This window comes from Leucoraja erinacea, chromosome 1 (assembly GCF_028641065.1).
Source record: "Leucoraja erinacea ecotype New England chromosome 1, Leri_hhj_1, whole genome shotgun sequence".
Lineage (NCBI taxonomy): Eukaryota > Metazoa > Chordata > Chondrichthyes > Rajiformes > Rajidae > Leucoraja > Leucoraja erinaceus.
In genome coordinates this window covers 97,127,998-97,145,939 of record NC_073377.1, presented here as the reverse complement: position 1 = coordinate 97,145,939, position 17,942 = coordinate 97,127,998, and the positions used below count along the sequence as shown (strand labels likewise).

General features: G+C 43.8%; 1 protein-coding gene across 2 annotated transcripts in view; it reads right to left on the bottom strand.

Moving 5' to 3' along the window:
- Positions 1-7,841: 7,841 nt before the first annotated feature.
- LOC129699861 (transmembrane protein 144-like) overlaps positions 7,842-17,942 on the bottom strand; it is a 124,629-nt gene continuing 114,528 nt past the window's right edge. For both annotated transcript variants that reach the window (XM_055640000.1, XM_055640007.1), the window contains 2 exons: positions 11,211-11,264; positions 7,842-8,421 (listed from right to left, as the gene is read on the bottom strand). In XM_055640000.1, the coding sequence (XP_055495975.1) occupies positions 8,326-8,421; positions 11,211-11,264 (150 nt within the window). In that variant the 3' untranslated portion in view covers positions 7,842-8,325. The remainder of the gene's footprint in view (positions 8,422-11,210; positions 11,265-17,942) is intronic.

Sequence of the window (17,942 nt, the reverse complement as noted above, 5' to 3'; positions counted from 1 at the left end):
GTACTTGGAGTTAGAGCAGAATTTGGCCACACACTCGTGAGTGTATAAGCTATAGTAGACTAAGTGAGACCCGTTGGGTCCCAGCATCACACGGGAGGGCTGGTCCCCCAATGCAATATTCCACCTCTACACCAATTCCAATAGTGGTGGCAGGGGGCTTTATATAGCGCTAGTATGGGTGTTGTGGGCAGAAGGGACTGGTTTCCAGAGGGCTAGTATGGACATTGTGGGCCGAATGGATTCTTGGGCTGGCGGCTTAGTCACTCAAGCCTGTTGTGCTGGCAGCTCACTCACGGCTGGTGGGCTGGCAGTTGACTTATGGCTATTCCTTGAAATTCCATTTCAAGCAGGGTGCAAAGCCACCAAATTCAAGTGCAGTTTCATACCATTTCAAGCAGGTTGCAAGGCCACTAAAGACAGCGAGACATGACCTCTCCCTCCTCCATCTTGCAGAGACTGAGCCACGCCCACATTTCTGGGTTTTATAGTCCATCCCCCTCCCGCCAGAAGGGGTGTGGCCTACATGGTGTGATTGACAGGACAAGAGAATCTCAACATTTTTTAAACACTAATAACTTTTTAATTTTTCATCTATGGGAAAAATCCTCAGCACCTGATGAGCAAAGGGGTCTCTGAGTAAGATGACCAAAAATCACAGCCGTACATGGTTTTTTTCTAAAATCAATATAAAGCGCAAACAGGAAGTGGTCAAGATTAGACTTTTAATTATATAGAAGGCAAGGCAACTTTAATTAGGCAAGGCAACTTTAATTAGGCAACACAGCTTTAGCATTTCCATACCAAAGGCAACACAGCTTTAGCATTTCTAAACCAAAGGCAACACAGCTTTAGCATTTCCAAACCAAAGGCAACACAGCTTTAGCATTTCCAAACTATATTTTCAAACCACATTAAGGGCACTGATAGGTAGACGTGTGTTCAGTGTTATTCACAGCTCAGACTGAGAGACGTGACCCTCTCGTTCTCCCATCTTGCAGAGACTGACTGAGGCACTCAACACTTCTGGGTTTTATAGTCCCTCCGGAAGGGGCTTGGCATTCAGGAGAGAGAATCTCAACATTTTTTAAACACTAATAACTCTTTAATTTTCATAGATGGGAAAAAATCCTCTTGTCCTGCGCAGCGGAGGGGAACTCTGAGTAAGATGGCAAAAAATCACAGCCGCAAGTTGCAGCGTTTTTTTCTAAAATCAATATACAGAACAACAGGAAGTGGTCAAGATCAGACTTTTAGTAATATAGATAGTGTGGGGCTGAGAACGCATCCTTGTGGGGCACCAGTATTGGGAATATCATAGAGAATCTTTTGTCACATTCACAATAATTGTGTGCATGGATCAGGAAGTCAAGGATGCATTGCAGAGGAAGGTACTGACTCACATGTCTAGGAGTTTGGAGATGTTTTCTTTGCGTTATTATCTCAAATGCAGAGATGGTGAATAAATTGGCATCACTATCCAGATGTCCAGGGATGAATGTAGGACCAGGGGGGTAGTGTCTGCCGTGGATCCGTTGCAGTGGTAGACAATGATGCAATGGATCAAGGCTGTCTGGGAGGCTGGAGATAATGTGAGCCATGACTGGCTTCTTAAAGCACTTCATGATGGTAGATGTCAGAGCCACAAGACAATAGTTTTTAAAGCACGCTACTTTGTTTGTCTTTTGCACAAGAATGATGGCGCTCTTCATAAATCAGGTGAGAAACTCAGTATGGAGTCGGGTGTGGTGAGATAACCATGAATATTCCTGTCAGCTTGTCCATGCAGATCCTGAGGACATGGCCTGGGATGTCATCTAGGCCAGATGCTTTCCACGGGTTCACTCTGATCTGACATCTGCGATTGTGGCCATCTTACAGATGTATCTGTAGTTCTACATCATCGTATTATGTAGTTACTAGTTTAACGTATCATTCTGTTCCATTGAAATGAATCTGAAAGGTATATTTTCCCTTTTATCTCACAGTTTGTAAGAGTACAATTATGAAAGCAAAACTGACTGAGTGTCTGCTTTTACATTGGGTAACAAATGCATGTGCTTTGAGCATTATGTCTTACGTTTCTACTTGCCTTAATATTGTGACATTAGTGGATCTCTTGCAGCATACTGTAATAAATAAGTTGACACTGAAACCACGTTAGGAAACATCCTGTTAAGCACCATGGCATGGCTGCATAAACAATTTGGTTGATGCTTCATGCTATTTTCTGGAGAGCTACTTGTAATCAATGTGATTTTCATATTTGCCCTGAGCATCAGGAGCTAAGACACACTGCACAACCACTTTACATGAAGTGGTGTTACAACGTCAGCACATCATGGGAGCATTTAATTATTACCTTTAAGTTATTGCCTTGCATGCTAGCCATCAAAATATGAAAGAAGGAAGTTATAGCCCTAGGATTATGTAAATGGAATTACTTTCGTTTTTCCTTTAATAATCTGAACTGATTTTTTTAAAATGCGCTCTGAAAGCCCAGACTACGATTCTAACTAACTACGTGGCAAGATGGAAATTGCCACTTCAGCATGTAAAACCTGGACTGTTTTCATGTAATTTATTTTTTTTGAGAATGGTAATTTTACGTATGAAGAATGAGATGAAGCAGAATAATTAACCATCAGGCCTCACACATGCTACTGAGTGCCCTGTGCTCCCAATTTCCAAGATAACCTGTTCATTGTGATTCCTTTAACTCTGACCATTTTATACTTAGAGCCACCATCTCTGGGCTTCATATGGGATCCATCATGCTATCTCTCAAAGGATTGAGATCTGAGTTTGAACCATTCGTCAAAAGACCCACACTGCAAACGTTTGCAGATAGTTTAAAATGTGGCTAATTTACTTTGAGCTGCTGTGAACACTCCAGGGCAATGGTCATATACATACACAATTATACAGCACGTAAGCAGGCCTTTGTCAGTGACAAGTTGCATACCTGAGTTAGTCATGGTAAATGGTAGGGAATTGAAGAATACAGTTGAACAGAGGGATCTGGGTATAACCGTGCATAGTTCCTTGAAGGTGGAATCTCATATAGATAGGGTGGTAAAGAAAGCTTTTGGTATGCTAGCCTTTATAAATCAGAGCATTGAGTATAGAAGCTGGGATGTAATGTTAAAATGTACAAGGCATTGGTAAGACCAAATCTGGAGTATGGTGTACAATTTTGGTCGCCAAATTATAGGAAGGATGTCAACAAAATAGAAAGAGTACAGAGGAGATTTACTAGAATGTTGCCTGGGTTTCAACAACTAAGTTACAGAGATAGGTTGAATAGGTTGGGTCTTTATTCTCTGGAGCGCAGAAGGTTAAGGGGGGACCTGATAGAGGTCTTTAAAATGATGAGAGGGATAGACAGAGTTGATGTGGACAAGCTTTTCCCTTTGAGAATAGGGAAGATTCAAACAAGAGGACATGACTTCAGAATTAAGGGACAGAAGTTTAGGGGTAATATGAGGGGGAACTTCTTTACGCAGAGAGTGGTGGCGGTGTGGAATGAGCTCCCAGTGGAAGTGATGGAGGCAGGTTCATTGGTATCATTTAAAAATAAATTGGATAGGCATATGGATGAGAAGGGAATGGAGGGTTATGGTACGAGTGCAGGCAGGTGGGACTAAGGGGAAAAAAATTTGTTCGGCATGGACTTCTAGGGCCGAGATGGCCTGTTTCCGTGCTGTAATTGTAATATGGTTATATGGTCCCATTTGCCTATATTTGGCCCACATCCCTCTAAATCCTTTCTACTCATGTACCTATCCATATATTGTTTTTTAATTTGTAGCTGACACCACCACCTCCTGTGGCCACCCATTCTGCCCGACCATCCTCAATATGAAAACGTGCCCCTCTGCCCCCTTTAAATCTTTGCCCTCCAGTCTTAAATCCTTGCTCTGTAGTTTTAGACACCACTACCTTGGTTAAAATAACGAATGTCACCATTCGCCTTAACCCCCTTATGGTTTTACAAAGCTTTGAAAGGCCACCCCTCAGCCTGCTACGCTTCATGGAGAAATGTCCCAACCTATGTAGTCTCTCCTTATAACTCAAGCACTCCAGTCCTGGTATCATCCTTGTGAACCTTTTCTACACTTTTTTCAGTTTAATTCCATCATTCCCATAGCTGGATGAGCAGAACTGCACAGAGTACTCCAGGTGATGTCTCAGCAACGTCTTGTCTAGTTGGAACATGACACCACAAATCTTCTACACTGCCCAACCAATGAAGGCACTCAGTCTACTTATGTCACCGCTTTCAGGGAACTCTGCACTTGTATGCCCAGGTGTCTGTTTAGTTTAGTTTGGAGATACAGCGTGGTAACAGGCCCTTCAGCCCACCAAGTCCACACGAACATCTATCACCTGTTCAAACTAGTTCTATGCTATCCCACTTTCTCACCACTCTCCACGCGCTTGGACCAATTAACTTACAAATCCGCACATCTTCAGATTATGGGAGGAAACCCATGTGGTCACAGGAAGAACATGGAAACTCCACACAAACAACGAGGTCAGGATGGAACCCGGGCCTCGGGTACTGTGAGGCAGCAGCTCTTTGGGGCCATGCCATTTACAATGCTCTCCAGAATGTTTAGGACAAAGAGTCATCATTTATTTATTTGCCTCTGTACTCCACAATATGAGATTTGTAATTAAAAAAATCACATGTGGTTATAGTGCACATTGTCAGATTGTATTAAAGGCCATTTTTATACACTTTGGTTTCACCATGTAGAAATTACAGCTGTCCTCCATGGGAGTGGCGGCGCCTAACGGCAGTGGCTCGACTACAGTCGTCTGTCTTTTTTTATTTTTGTTTTGTTAAATGTATGTCTTTGAGTCAGATTTTATTATTTTTTTTAGCTGTGTATATGTGGGGGGTGGTGGGGGAAACCGTTAATCTCTTCCCTGTGGGGCGACCCGACTATTCCCTGTCGGGTCCCGGATGTCGTTGGGCCTAACATCGTGGAGCCAGCAACGACCTCCGGCCGGGACTAACCTGAGGGCTCCAGTTGAGAGCCTGTGGAACGGACATCGCGGAGCTGGCCAACGTCGGAGCGGGAAGAGTTGTGGTGGCGCGCAGCTGCGACCCGACTTTTGGAGTTCGGAGGCACCGGCCGCAGACCCGGTGGACAGACACATCGGGAGCTCGCAGGTCCCTGGCGGGAGACCGCCTTTCCGAGCTCCACAATGGCGACTTCTCCCGCTGGAATCGCGGGTTTAAGGACATGGAGCCGGGGCCTAACATCGGCCGGCGTGGCTTAAACGGCCTCAGGACTTACCATCGCCCGCCGGGGGCTTTAACATCGGAGCCCCAGTTCGCCTCGACACTGCAGTTGGACTGCTGGACCGCGGGAGAAGGAACAAAGTGAAGAGATAAAGACTTTGCCTTCCATCACAGTAAGGAGATGTTAGAGACTCACTGTGATGGATGTTTATGTAAACTGTGTTAAGTGTTAGTCTTGGATTGTTTTGTAATGTAAAAAACTGTAGAAATGGAATTTGGTCAAACCTAGGTTTGAATGACAATAAATAGCATTCTATTCTATTCAGGGCACCATAATGTTTGGGACACATAGCTTCACAGGCATTTGTAATTGCTCAGGTGTGTTTAATTGCCTTCTTAATGCAGGTATAAGAGAGCTCTCAGCACCTCGTCTTTCCTCAAGTCTTTCCATCACGTTTGGAAACTTTTATTGCTGTTCATCAACACGAGGACCAAAGTTATGCCAATGAAAATCAAAGAAGCCATTATGAGACTGAGAAACAAGAATAAAACTGTTAGACATCAGCCAAACCTTACGCTTACCAAAATCAACTGTTTGGAACAACATAAGAATAAGGGGTAAGCCATTTAGAACGGAGATGAGGAAAAACATTTTCACACAATGAGCAACCACAGTTCTGGAAAAAGGTCTTGTGGACAAATGAGACGAAGATTAACATATCAGAGTGGTGGCAAGAGCAAAGTATGGAGGAGAGAAGGAACTGCCCAAGATCCAAAGCATCCCACCTCATCTGTGAAACGCGGTGGTGGGGGTGTTATGGCCTGGGTATGTATGGCTGCTGAAGGTACTGGCTCACTTATCTTCATTGATGATACAACTGCTGATGGTCATAGCATAATGAATTCGGAAGTGTACAGAAACATCCTATCTGCTCAAGTTCAAATAAATGCCTCAAAACACATTGGCCGGCGGGTTCATTCTACAACAAGACAATGATCCCAAACATACTGCTAAAGCAACAAAGGAGTTTTTCAAAGCTAAAAAATGGTTAATTCTTGAGTGGCCAAGTCAATCACCCGATCTGAACCCAATTGAGCACGCCTTTTATATGCTGAAGAGAAAACTGAAGGGGGCTTACCCCCAAAACAAGCATAAGCTAAAAATGGCTGCAATACAGGCCTGGCAGAGCATCACTAAAGACACCCAGCAACTGGTGATGTCCATGAATCGCAGACTTCAAGCAGTCATTGTATGCAAAAGATATGCAACAACATACTAAACATGACTACTTTCGTTTACATGACAATGCTGTGTCCCAAACATTATGGATCCCCTGAAATGGGGGGACTATGTATAAACACTGCTGTCATTTCTACATGGTGAAACCAAAATGTATAAAAATGGCCTTTATTAAAATCTGACAAATGTGCACTTTAACCACATGATATATTTTCTATTACAAATCCCCAATAAATGATGGGTCTTTGTCCAAACATTATGGAGAGCACCATAATGTGTATATATACTGCACATGTGTAGCCCATGGTCAGGCCCCTGACGGTCTTAATTGTGACTCAATGTGGCTTAATTTCAATAGGGTAGATTAAAATTATTTCGTTGTTCTGGGTGGATTTTGATGCTTTCAATTCCCACTTTATATAATAATACCACAGCAGGGACAGAAATGGTTCCATGGCCAGCAATGATAAATTCACACCTGCTGGAATTAGACTGGGAAACAAATGTTCAAAAGTTTATTTACATTGCAATTTCTACACAACAGTTTATCATATAGCATTAATCCTATGCCATTGATTCGCCTGGTGTTTCACCTTACAATCTAAAACCATAATTCTCCAATAAAAACATTCCCCATTTAAGCTTTACAAGTCGAAAGCTGACCATTTCTGATCAATTAATTTATTTTTTCTTTAGCTTTGTCAGTAACATTGCCTCTCCATTTGCTATTTTTCAAACATCTAATTGTCTCTAATACCATTACCCTTACATTGATTTAGCCTTGTTATGAATTTGCTTTGTCCTGTGTTAACCATCACTGAACAGTGGTGGTCCTCCTGATACATCTCTTGCGTAACTAAATGAATGCAGCAAAGTCGCAGGCCTTAAGCATAGTGCATCATGTCCCAACTGTGAGCAGCTGTTACTTTTTATTCTATACGCAACCTATTCCCAATTGGATGCTCAACATCTTCCAGCATTTGGGTAAAAGACCATAGATCAAATATATTTGCACACTAATTCAACAGTTAGTTACCCCAATTGGACTTGGTTACTGGATTTTAGTCATTAGTTATTCTCTGCAAATTCAGGATATCATTGAGCATTAACTGGCCTATCAATGGGAAACCCTAACTAGAAACTAGGTTGAAGTGCTCTTTTAATTATTTTATCCTGTGTCCCGTATTCTGCTCACTTGGCTGGTTGCATTACCTATCAGTGCTCTCTGTATGGATGAATTCCTCCTCAACTGCCTGTGTGCAGAGTCTGTAAACAAAGGAAACACACTGCCTTGCTGAGATAACGGGACCAGAGTGATTGGAGGGAGGGGGGAGGATGGGGAGAGGGGGGGGGGGGGGGGGGGTAGACACTGCAACAGTAACGTTGCACTGCTGCTACATTACAACTACAACCGTAACTTTTATTTACGGTTTTCTAGATGATAAGCAGGTTGCTGCCCTGTTTACTATTTAGTGTACCCCAGATCTTACAAGTTACTTAAAAGACACTTCATATAGCGTATTTTTAATATGGAACAATAAGACTGAACGGGTGTCAGGATCCAGGTAACAAACAGCAAAACGTTCTTTAAATTATGACACAAAAGCTTTTCTACTAGTTTTCTACTAAGGCACTCCTGACTATCCTGTACACTTTATGTAGTTAGAGTCAATGCCCTCCAAAAGCTTGAGACTATTTAATCTTAAATTAGCAGCATTACATATTGCACAAAAGCATACAATCAAATATTAATTTTTTTCAGGTATTGTTCAGCAGGTTTCTGTTGCTTCTGAGAAATGGCGGACTCCATTATTCAGTTGCTGCACAGGGTAGGTCAGACAATTCCTTCCACTTTAGACAAACCAATGAGTATGGTTCCAGTAAGTGCAATGGCCAGCACAAAACCGAGTATTACAAAATTCCGTGATCCCTGGAAACAGAATAGTTTCATTTTTGAAAAAAAACATAGGTCATAGTCATACAGTGTGGAAACAGGCCCTTCAGCCCAACTTACCCACACCAACAGACACGTCCCATCTACACTAGTCCCATCTGCCTACATTTGTCCTATATTCCTATAAACCTGTCCTATACACGTACCTGTCTAATTGCTTCTTAAACATTGCAATAGTATCTGCCTCAACTACCTCCTCTGGCAGCTCGTTCCATACACCCACCAAATGTTACTGCTCAAAGTCCTATAAAATCTTTTCCCCCTTCACCTTAAACCTATGTCCTCTGCTTCACCACTACTCTGGGCAAGAGACTGTGCGTCTGAAGAAGGGTTTCGGCCCGAAACGTTGCCTATTTCCTTCGTCCATAGATGCTGCTGCACCCGCTGAGTTTCTCCAGCTTTTTGTGTACCTTCGATTCTCCAGCATCGACCAAGATGCCTTCCTGAGCAAATCCTATTAGCCTATTGTATTTGTACTCACCTCTATCAATGGCTCTGGCAGATATATCCATCACTCTTTGTGCAAAAAAGTTGTTGCTCAGGTCCCCTTTAGCTCTTTCCCCTCTCAACAAACTCATGTTTAGGAGTCCCTTACCCCAAAAAGATTCTTCCCTTTATAAACCTCTATAGGATCACTCATCTGCATCCTTTGCTCCAGTGAAATAATTAAAGCCTATCCAGTCTTTCCTCACAACCCAAGCCCTACCATCCTAGCAACCTTCCTGTGATACATTTCTGCACCCTTTCTAGCTTAATTACATCCTTCCCATAATGTGGTGACCAGAATTGCACACACTACTCCAGCTCTCACCAATGTATTATGCGGCTGTAATATGAAATCCCAATTCTTGTAGTCAATGCCCATCCTAATGCGAGTGCAATATAAGCTGTTTTCATCATTTTGTCTAACTGTGTTGCCACCATGGTGAACCACCTTTCAGTGTCACTGTGTTTGTCCCTCAATGCCAACTAAGAATCTAGTTTGTTATTTCCGGAATTAAATCTCCTAGTCCATAAACACAGCAAATCAATGAGCTTACATCAATAAATTTAATGCTAATGCTTCACTAATTCTCAATTTCAATATATTATCTGTCCTTATGCAAGAGTGAGTTGTCAGCAATGGGAAATGGTGCACCACTTGGTTAATTCATGCTAAGATCAAACACTCCCAGATTATTGCAAAGGCAGCTAAACGTTGCAGCTACATCCAGTTATTTTGAACAATTTGAGTAAATCACAACAGCAGCATCCTGAAGTTTTGTGTCTCCTGCAATAATCTCTACTTTGCAAAGATTAAAGCTTTGTTGGAAAAGCACAAGGTTGTCATACTTAACCTTTATGAAATGATTCAATTGTACGTACAAATACATTCCTTCCTACAATTGTAACAGCCAACACCACAGTTTGACTGACCAGTTTTGAATTAGCAAGTTGGTTTGTGTTCTTGGATCCAGGAAGGTATCAGCTGCCATTCATTCATTTATTCCATTGAGTGGAATTCCAGTGTGTTATGGCATGGAAACAGGCCATATGGACGTCTGGCTCATTGGTATACCCTTTATACCTTTAAATCTGTTTTTTTACCTTCACCATGGAAGTCTCATGCAACTTTACTCCATTACGCCTCCAACCTCACCTAATTCATGTGGCGCTTAAAAGCCCCTATGTTCTTAACTTCAACCTTTCTATGTGTTGGCGAGTTCCGCATACTCAACAGTCTTGAGCAATTTCTCTTGAGTAACCTGCTGAGTTTGTTATTATTTTATGGTCAACTTTAATTTGGGGGTTTCTACAACTGAAAACATTCACTCTTTATAATTTGAGACTTCTATTGGATCACTTTTTAGAGAGAGGCGGTCTAGCCTGCTAGTTGTACTTGGTGCTTTAAAAATTTTTTTGTACCTACTCCAGTGCCTCTAATCATTCAATAATGTGGAGTCAGAATTATTCCCAATGTTCTGACCAAAACTCTATCTAGTGGTGCAACTGGCTGAGTTGCTGCATCACAGGGCCGGACACCTGGGTTAGATCCTGACTTCAGGTGCTGGCTGGGTAGAGTTTGCACATTCTCCCTGTGACTATGTGTGTTTCCTCCGGATGCTCCCTCCCACATCCCAAAGACTGTTCATGGGTTCACTGGCCCCTGTAAATTGCCCCAAATGTGTGAAGGGAATGGATGAGAAAGTGGGACAAGATAGAACTAGTGTGAACCGATGATCGATGGTCATCGGGGTGGAAGGGCCTCCTTCCAAGCTGTGACTTTCACTGAATCAACGAATCAATATTTTAATTAACTCTGCTTTTGCTATTCTAATGTTCGGAAGAGCTGATCTGACCTGCAACAAAGAGTAACCGGTGTGTTTTTTTCTTTCTACCCAGTACTGAGACAATGATCTACTTTCAGGCTGATAATAGTGATCGTTCTTACTCCAGCTGATCACCAAAGCTTAACTTCGCTCACTAATCAGTGTGATCGTACAGCTAATATTGCCAATGGGGCCAAAGGTACAGATTGGGTTGGTTGTTTTTTTACAATCTGATGATCCTGGCCCATACCTTCCCCTATCGTGGTCACCTACAGGAGCCTGTCTGAGCTTATACCCCCAACTAAACCTGCACATCACTCCTTTGTAGAACCAAGTGACACACCATTTATTGCCACTGCACGGAAATGTCAGTTTCTATTTGTTGCAAATCAAGTAATTCAGACTTCACGTCGCGGGGTTCAAAAACTGCTTGTTTGATATTCAAAATGAACTGACCTTTATTTCTTTAAAGTAAAACACTCCCCATGTCAATGATATTACAGATGGACCCTGAAACGTAAATAGGAGAGTTGGTATTATTTATTTGAAGGAAAATTGTCTTATTCATTTTAGTGCTGCTTGAGACAAGGAATTCTTACAATATACTTCCTTGTATAGCTTATACTCCTTGTGCTTTCTTGTACATGGAGTAGTTCATCCCAGTGTTATGTGCCATACTGTATGTCCAAACTGCAGCAAAGTCTATTATCCATGCATTGCTGACATGTCTCATTGCCTCGGTCGCATTTCGATCACTTTAATGCTGATACCACGGCAAAATCATGGAAATGCTGATAAACTGAATTGCAACTGAATTAGAAACTCCTGATAAAACTTAGTGGTCAGGAATATTGTCCAAGAGAAGGATCAACAATAATCTTTCCCGTTAATTAATCGAAAGCATAATGACCTACGGCATCACTTCCTGGTTCGGGAGCTGCAAGGCTTACGAACAATATCAACTCAACAGGATAATGAAGACCACCAGCAGGATCATTGGTTCCCCACTCCCTTTCCTGCTGGAGATATACAAGAAGCGGAGCATCAGTAGAGCCATCTCCATCATCCAGGACCCCTACCACCCATCACACCACATCTTCTCCATTCTGCCATCTGGGAAGAGGTACAGGAGCATCAGCTGCAAATAAGACTGATTAACGGACTTTGTCCCCTCCCCAAATATCGCTCACCAACAGTCAACCTCGTCCATACTTTGACAGTTAGGCACCTATCAAAGTAAAGCCATTGTCGGAGGGAATGTCTGTTTTTATTCTATTGTAAATTTTAGGCCTACTTTCTGTTTTTAGACATGGTAATTTTAATTTGTTTTTAAAGCTCTATGTATTTATCCTTTTTTATTAACTACATTGAATGGAAACTGATCGAGCAACATTTTTTTCATTTCCTCTGTGTATGCGAGTACTCAGTGAAAATGATATTAAAGAAATACTGAATACTGAATACTGAAGCTGACAGACCAGCCTGAGCAGCTCCAGTGGTTTCCAGTTTTATTTGGCAATGCCTGTCATTCTTACTTGTTGCACCAGGGGGCAGGGCAGCCTCCTAAATAGCAAGAGTAAAATAAATATTGTACGCCGTCATGAAACTTTAGTTTCTCTCAATAATCAGGTTAAATGACATAGTACTCTACCAAATAATTGGGCAAAGCCACAGGCACTCCGACCTTTCCAAGTTGACTGTGCCTGAACTCCTCTGTCGGTGGATCACCAGCTTCATGACAGACAGGAAGCAGCATGTGAGGCTGGGAAAGCACATCTCGGACCAGCAAACGCTCAGCATAGGAGCATTGCAAGGTTGCGTACTCTCTCCTCTCCTCTACTCTCTCTACACCAACGACTGCACCTCCACAGACACCTCTGTCAAGCTTCTCAAGTATGCAGATGACACAACCCTGATTGGACTGATCCAGGATGGGGAGGAATCTGTCTACAAACAGGAAGTGTCACAGCTGGCGTCCTGGTGCCATTGCAACAACCTAGAGCTCAATGCTCTTAAGACAGTGGAATTGATTGTAGACTTTAGGAGAGCTCCCCCTCCCCACACCCCACTCACCATCAACAACACCACAGTCACATCTGTGGAGTCTTTTAAGTTCCTGGGAACCATCATCTCCAAGGACCTTAAGTGGGGGGCCACCATCGACTCCACAGTCAAAAAGGAACAACAGAGGATGTACTTCCTGCGGCAACTGAGGAAGCACAATCTGCCACAGGCAATGATGGACCAACTCTACACGGCCATCGTAGAGTCTGTCCTCACCTTCTCCATCATGGTCTGGTTTGGCTCAGCCACCAAGCACGACACCTGGAGGCTGCAGCGAATCGCCGATAAGCAGAGAAGGTTAACGGCCGCAACCTTCCCTCCATTCATGAACTGTACACTGCAAGGGCCAGGAAGCGAGCGGGCAAGATCATCTCTGACCCCTCTCACCCTGGCCACAAACTCTTTGAATCACTTCCCTCTAGAATGCGACTCCAGACTGTCAAAGCTGCCACAGCCAGACATAAAAACAGTTTTTATCCACGAGTAGTTGCTCTACTCAACGGCCAAAATCTGTAGCCTCCCTTTGATCTGGTATTTTGTTGGTTCACATGCTTGATCAATGGTGTTTTATCATTAATGTTTTATTATTATGAATGTTTAGTGTTTTCTGAGTCAGTCGTAACTGCAATGTTGTTACTTGTGGGCAGAGCACCAAGGCAAATTCCTTGTATGTGAATACTTGGCCAATAAACTTACTTATTACTTACTTACTTATTTATTTACTTTTAAAACAAAATGTTCTATTGCTATAAAGACTCTTAATTGTTTCCAATAATGTTATGTAGGAAGGAACTGCAGATGCTGGCCTACACCAAGGATAGACACAAAAAGCTGGAGCAACTCAGCAGATCAGGCAGCATCTCTGGAGAAAAGGAATAGGTGATGTTTCAGGGCAAGACCCTTCTACAGACTGAGGTTCAAGGGAGAGGGAAACGAGAGGTTTAGAAGGTACATAAACAAATGAATGAAAGATATGCTAAAAGCAACAATGATCAAGGAAAGGTGGAGCCCACAATGGTCCATTGTTGGCTGTGGGGAAGGTGATGAGTGATACAATAAAACTCAGCAGGATGACAGTGAAACTAGTAAAACAACTCGGGTGGGGGATGGACGGAGAGAGAGGGGATGCAAGGGTTACTTGAAATTGGAGAAATTAATATTCATATTGCAGGGTGGTAAGCTGCCCAAACGGAATATGAGATGTGCTTCCTCCAATTTGTGTCTGGCCTCACTCTCTGTGGAGGAGGCCCAGGACAGAAAGATCAGTATGGGAATGGGAAGGGGAGTTAAAGTGTTTGGCAACCAGGAGATCGCATAGGCCAAAGCGGACTGAGCGAAAGTGTTTAACAAAACGATTGGCCGGTCTGCGCTTGGTCTCACTGATATATAGGAGTCCACACCTGGAACAGTGGATACAGTAGATGAGGTTGGAGGAGGTGCAAGTGAACCTCTGCCTCACCTAAAAGGACTGTCGGGGTCCCTGGATAGAGTCAAGGGAGGAGGTAATGGGACAGGTGTTGCATCTCTTGCTGTTGCAGGAAAAAGTACCTGACGAGGGGGTGGTTTGGGTGGAAAGGGATAGTGGAGGGAACAGTCAGAGAGTTGTGGAGGGAACAGTCTAAGAAAACCCTCAGGAAACCTGCCACAAACATCAACCGGCAAGCCCTGAAATGGAACCCCCAAGGAAAAAGGAAAAGAGGTCATCCCAGGAACAGCTGGAGAAGAGATGTCCAGACAGAAATGTCTGAAAGTGCTCAACTGGGGAAATCTCGAAAAAGAACTGCCAACATCCGAGTGAGGTGGAGGAGATTTGTCAATGGCCTATGCTCCCTGGAGAAGCAAAGGGCTTAAGAAGAAGAAGAAGATCACATTTGGTGGCATTTCCATACCAATAACCTGATGACTAATGCTTGGTTTGACTTTGAAGTCCACTAATGCTACCCATTTTATTCCTCCTACATTCTTATCATTGCCTGTGGCAGAAAGATTTATCCCAAACCTTATGGTGGAAGTGACTCCTCAACCGTAGATGCATCTTAAGACTCAAAAACGCCCTTTGTGGAAACGGATTGGGCAGTAACACAGGAATGCATCAGCAACATCACATGCATATAGACTCGGACAACAAGGAAAATCATAAATTATACATAAATTATACATGATTTCTACAAGACACTGAAAAGAAAAAAGACTATGCAAGAACAAAACACACGTGTGAAACACAATTAGAAAACAAGTCCATGGTAGGGCAAGAGGTGATCCAGATAACCAAAGGAATTGTCTGCCATTGGTAGTGGAACTCTGATTTCACACTGCATGAAAGAGATGAGTTGATACCACCAGGGGGCGCTGACGATGGCAGCCTCGCAAACCGTCTGTCTGTCTTTTCATCTTTTTTTTGTTATTTTTAGTGTATTGTAAAAGTTTGTTTTAATGTTCTCTGTTTTGTTTTACGTGGGGGGGTGGGAGAGGGGGACGGGGGAAACTTTTTTCTATCTCTTACCGTGCCGGAGATGTGATTGTTTTCCGAGTCGTATCTCCGGTCGCTCTGCAGCCTAACATCATGGAGCTGGAGACCTTGCTTGGGACTGACTTTGAGCCCCACCGCGGGGTGGGCTGATACCTTGCCTGGGATCGATGCTCCAACCGCGGTCTGCGGACTTTAACATCAAGGAGTTCGCAATCTTGTGTTGAGACCGTAGATGTCGAGAGCTCCAACGACGCAGAAGGTTTCGACCAGCCCGACCGATTTCACGGCGCGGGGGAGCTGAGCTCCCCCCCGATGCGGGAGCTTGATCGCCCCGATGCAGAGGGCCCGAACGCCAGCAGCTACGGGAATCAAGATCGCCCCCATCAACGGAAGGCTTGAGGCCCCCGACTGCGGGAGGAGTGAAGGAGTCACTGTGGTGGATGTTTATGTTAAAATGTATTTTGTGTGTTTTGTTGCTTTTTATTGGTATGACTGTATGGCAAATCAAATTCCTCGTAGGTTGCAAAACACACTTGGCTAATAAAGTATGATTATGATAATTAAGTACTTCCTGGTAACAGCCTCATAGGCCATACAGGTACCTCAATGCGGTACTAAAGCACGTTTACAAAAAGACATTGAGAGGATGAAACCAGCGTAGACAGGCGTCCACTTGGGGATTTACAGACATCCCTCAATTACAGTTTTGAATCACCGATTCATCAAGACAATAGACAATAGACAATAGACAATATGTGCAGGAGTAGGCCATTCGGCCCTTCGAGCCAGCACCGCCATTCAACGTGATCATGGCTTATCATCCCCAATCAGTACCCTGTTCCTGCCTTCTCCCCATATCCCTTGACTCCGCTATCTTTAAGAGCCCTATCCAGCTCTCTCTTGAAAGCATCCAGAGAACCTGCCTCCACCACCCTCTGAGGCAGAGAATTCCACAGACTCACAACTCTCTGTGAGAAAAAGTATTTCCTCGTCTCCATTCTAAATGGCTTACCCCTTATTCTTAAACTGTGGCCCCTGGTTCTGGACTCCCCCAACATCGGGAACATGTTTCCTGCCTCTAGCATGTCGAAACCCTTAGCAATATTATATGTTTCAATAAGATTTCCTCTCATCTTTCTAAACTCCAGAGTGTACAAGCCCAGCTGCTCTATTCTCTCAGCATATGACAGTCCCGCCATCCCGGGAATTAACCTTGTAAACCTACGCTGCACACTTCCTCAATAGCAAGATTGTCCTTCCTCAAATTAGGGGACCAAAACTGCACACAATACTCCAGGTGTGGTCTCACTAGGGCTCTGTACAACTGCAGAAAGACCTTTTTGTACCTATACTCGACTCCTCTTGTTATAAAGGCCAACATGCCATTCGCTTTCTTCACTGCCTGCTCTACCTGCATACTTACTTTAATAGATTGATGAACAAGGACCCCCAGATCCCGCTGTACTTCCCCTTTTCCCAACTTGACGTAATTTAGATAGTAATCTGCCTTCCTGTTTTTGCTACCAAAGTGGATAACCTCACATTTTACTTTGGAGTCACGTGAGTGACTACGTGAAGAACCCGCCAGGATGCATGCGTGTCATATCGCTACACGCATTGCGAAACGACAGGCGGAGTGGAACGACGTTCCCCCATAGCGGAAAGTTTAAAAGCCGAGACCGACAGGTAAACGAGTTACTCTGCGGTTGTTGTTATTTCCCGTACTGTTTCACAGGTGGGAAAACGATGGATAAAACCAAAAAGTCGACTAGAGCTGCGACAAAGCTGGCTGGGGAGGACCGTGAAGTTGCGAGCAGCCAGCAGCGGCTGATGGCACTAGAATCACCAGTAATGGGATCAGCTGTGCCTGACTTCACCCCCGCGCCGGCCAGATCAACACCGCGGCCGGGCGGGAAGGCAAAACGGAAAACTAACAGAGCCGTTGACTCTGATGAGTCCGACTTTGAGGAGATGCCGCGAGCGGCCAGCGACCGTGTGCGCTGGAGCCGGATGGAGCGGCTTATGGAGCAGATGCTCCAACGTGACAGACTCCGGGAGATGGAATCTAGTCACCGTGGGTCATACAAAACACTCACAGCAGCTCCTTACATAGGGCTGCACAGTGCATCTCCCTCGTCAGAGGGGAGTACTGGGGGTCAATTCTGGGCTGACCCTGAAGGGGGGTTTGCTGAACAAACAACAAGTGTGCAGGGGGTGCAGGAAGGAGAAAACCTACTGGACATGGTGTCCAAATACATACAGCCAGATCAGACTGGAAAAAATCTAGAACAAAAACTAGCATCCAGCATTGATTTCCTATCATTCAAGCAACTACAGGAACAGGCTGTGATGGACACCGCTGCCAAAAATTTGTCACCAGGAAATTGTGTATCCCTGAATGTTCCAGTGGTGAACAATTGTATTTGGAAACACGTCGGAGCAGGAGTTAGAAGCCTGGATGTAAAACTCCAGAAAGTACTAAAATTACTAACAGCAGTGATCACAGCATTCGCTCGCACAGTGGGTGAGAAAGAAATGTCGCAAGAACAACAGGATGCACTGGCACTCTTCTGCAATACGCAGTATGAGATCAATAGTATCAGAAAGAATGCCATCCGACCTGCTTTAAATCCAAAGTTCGCAGGTCTGTGCAA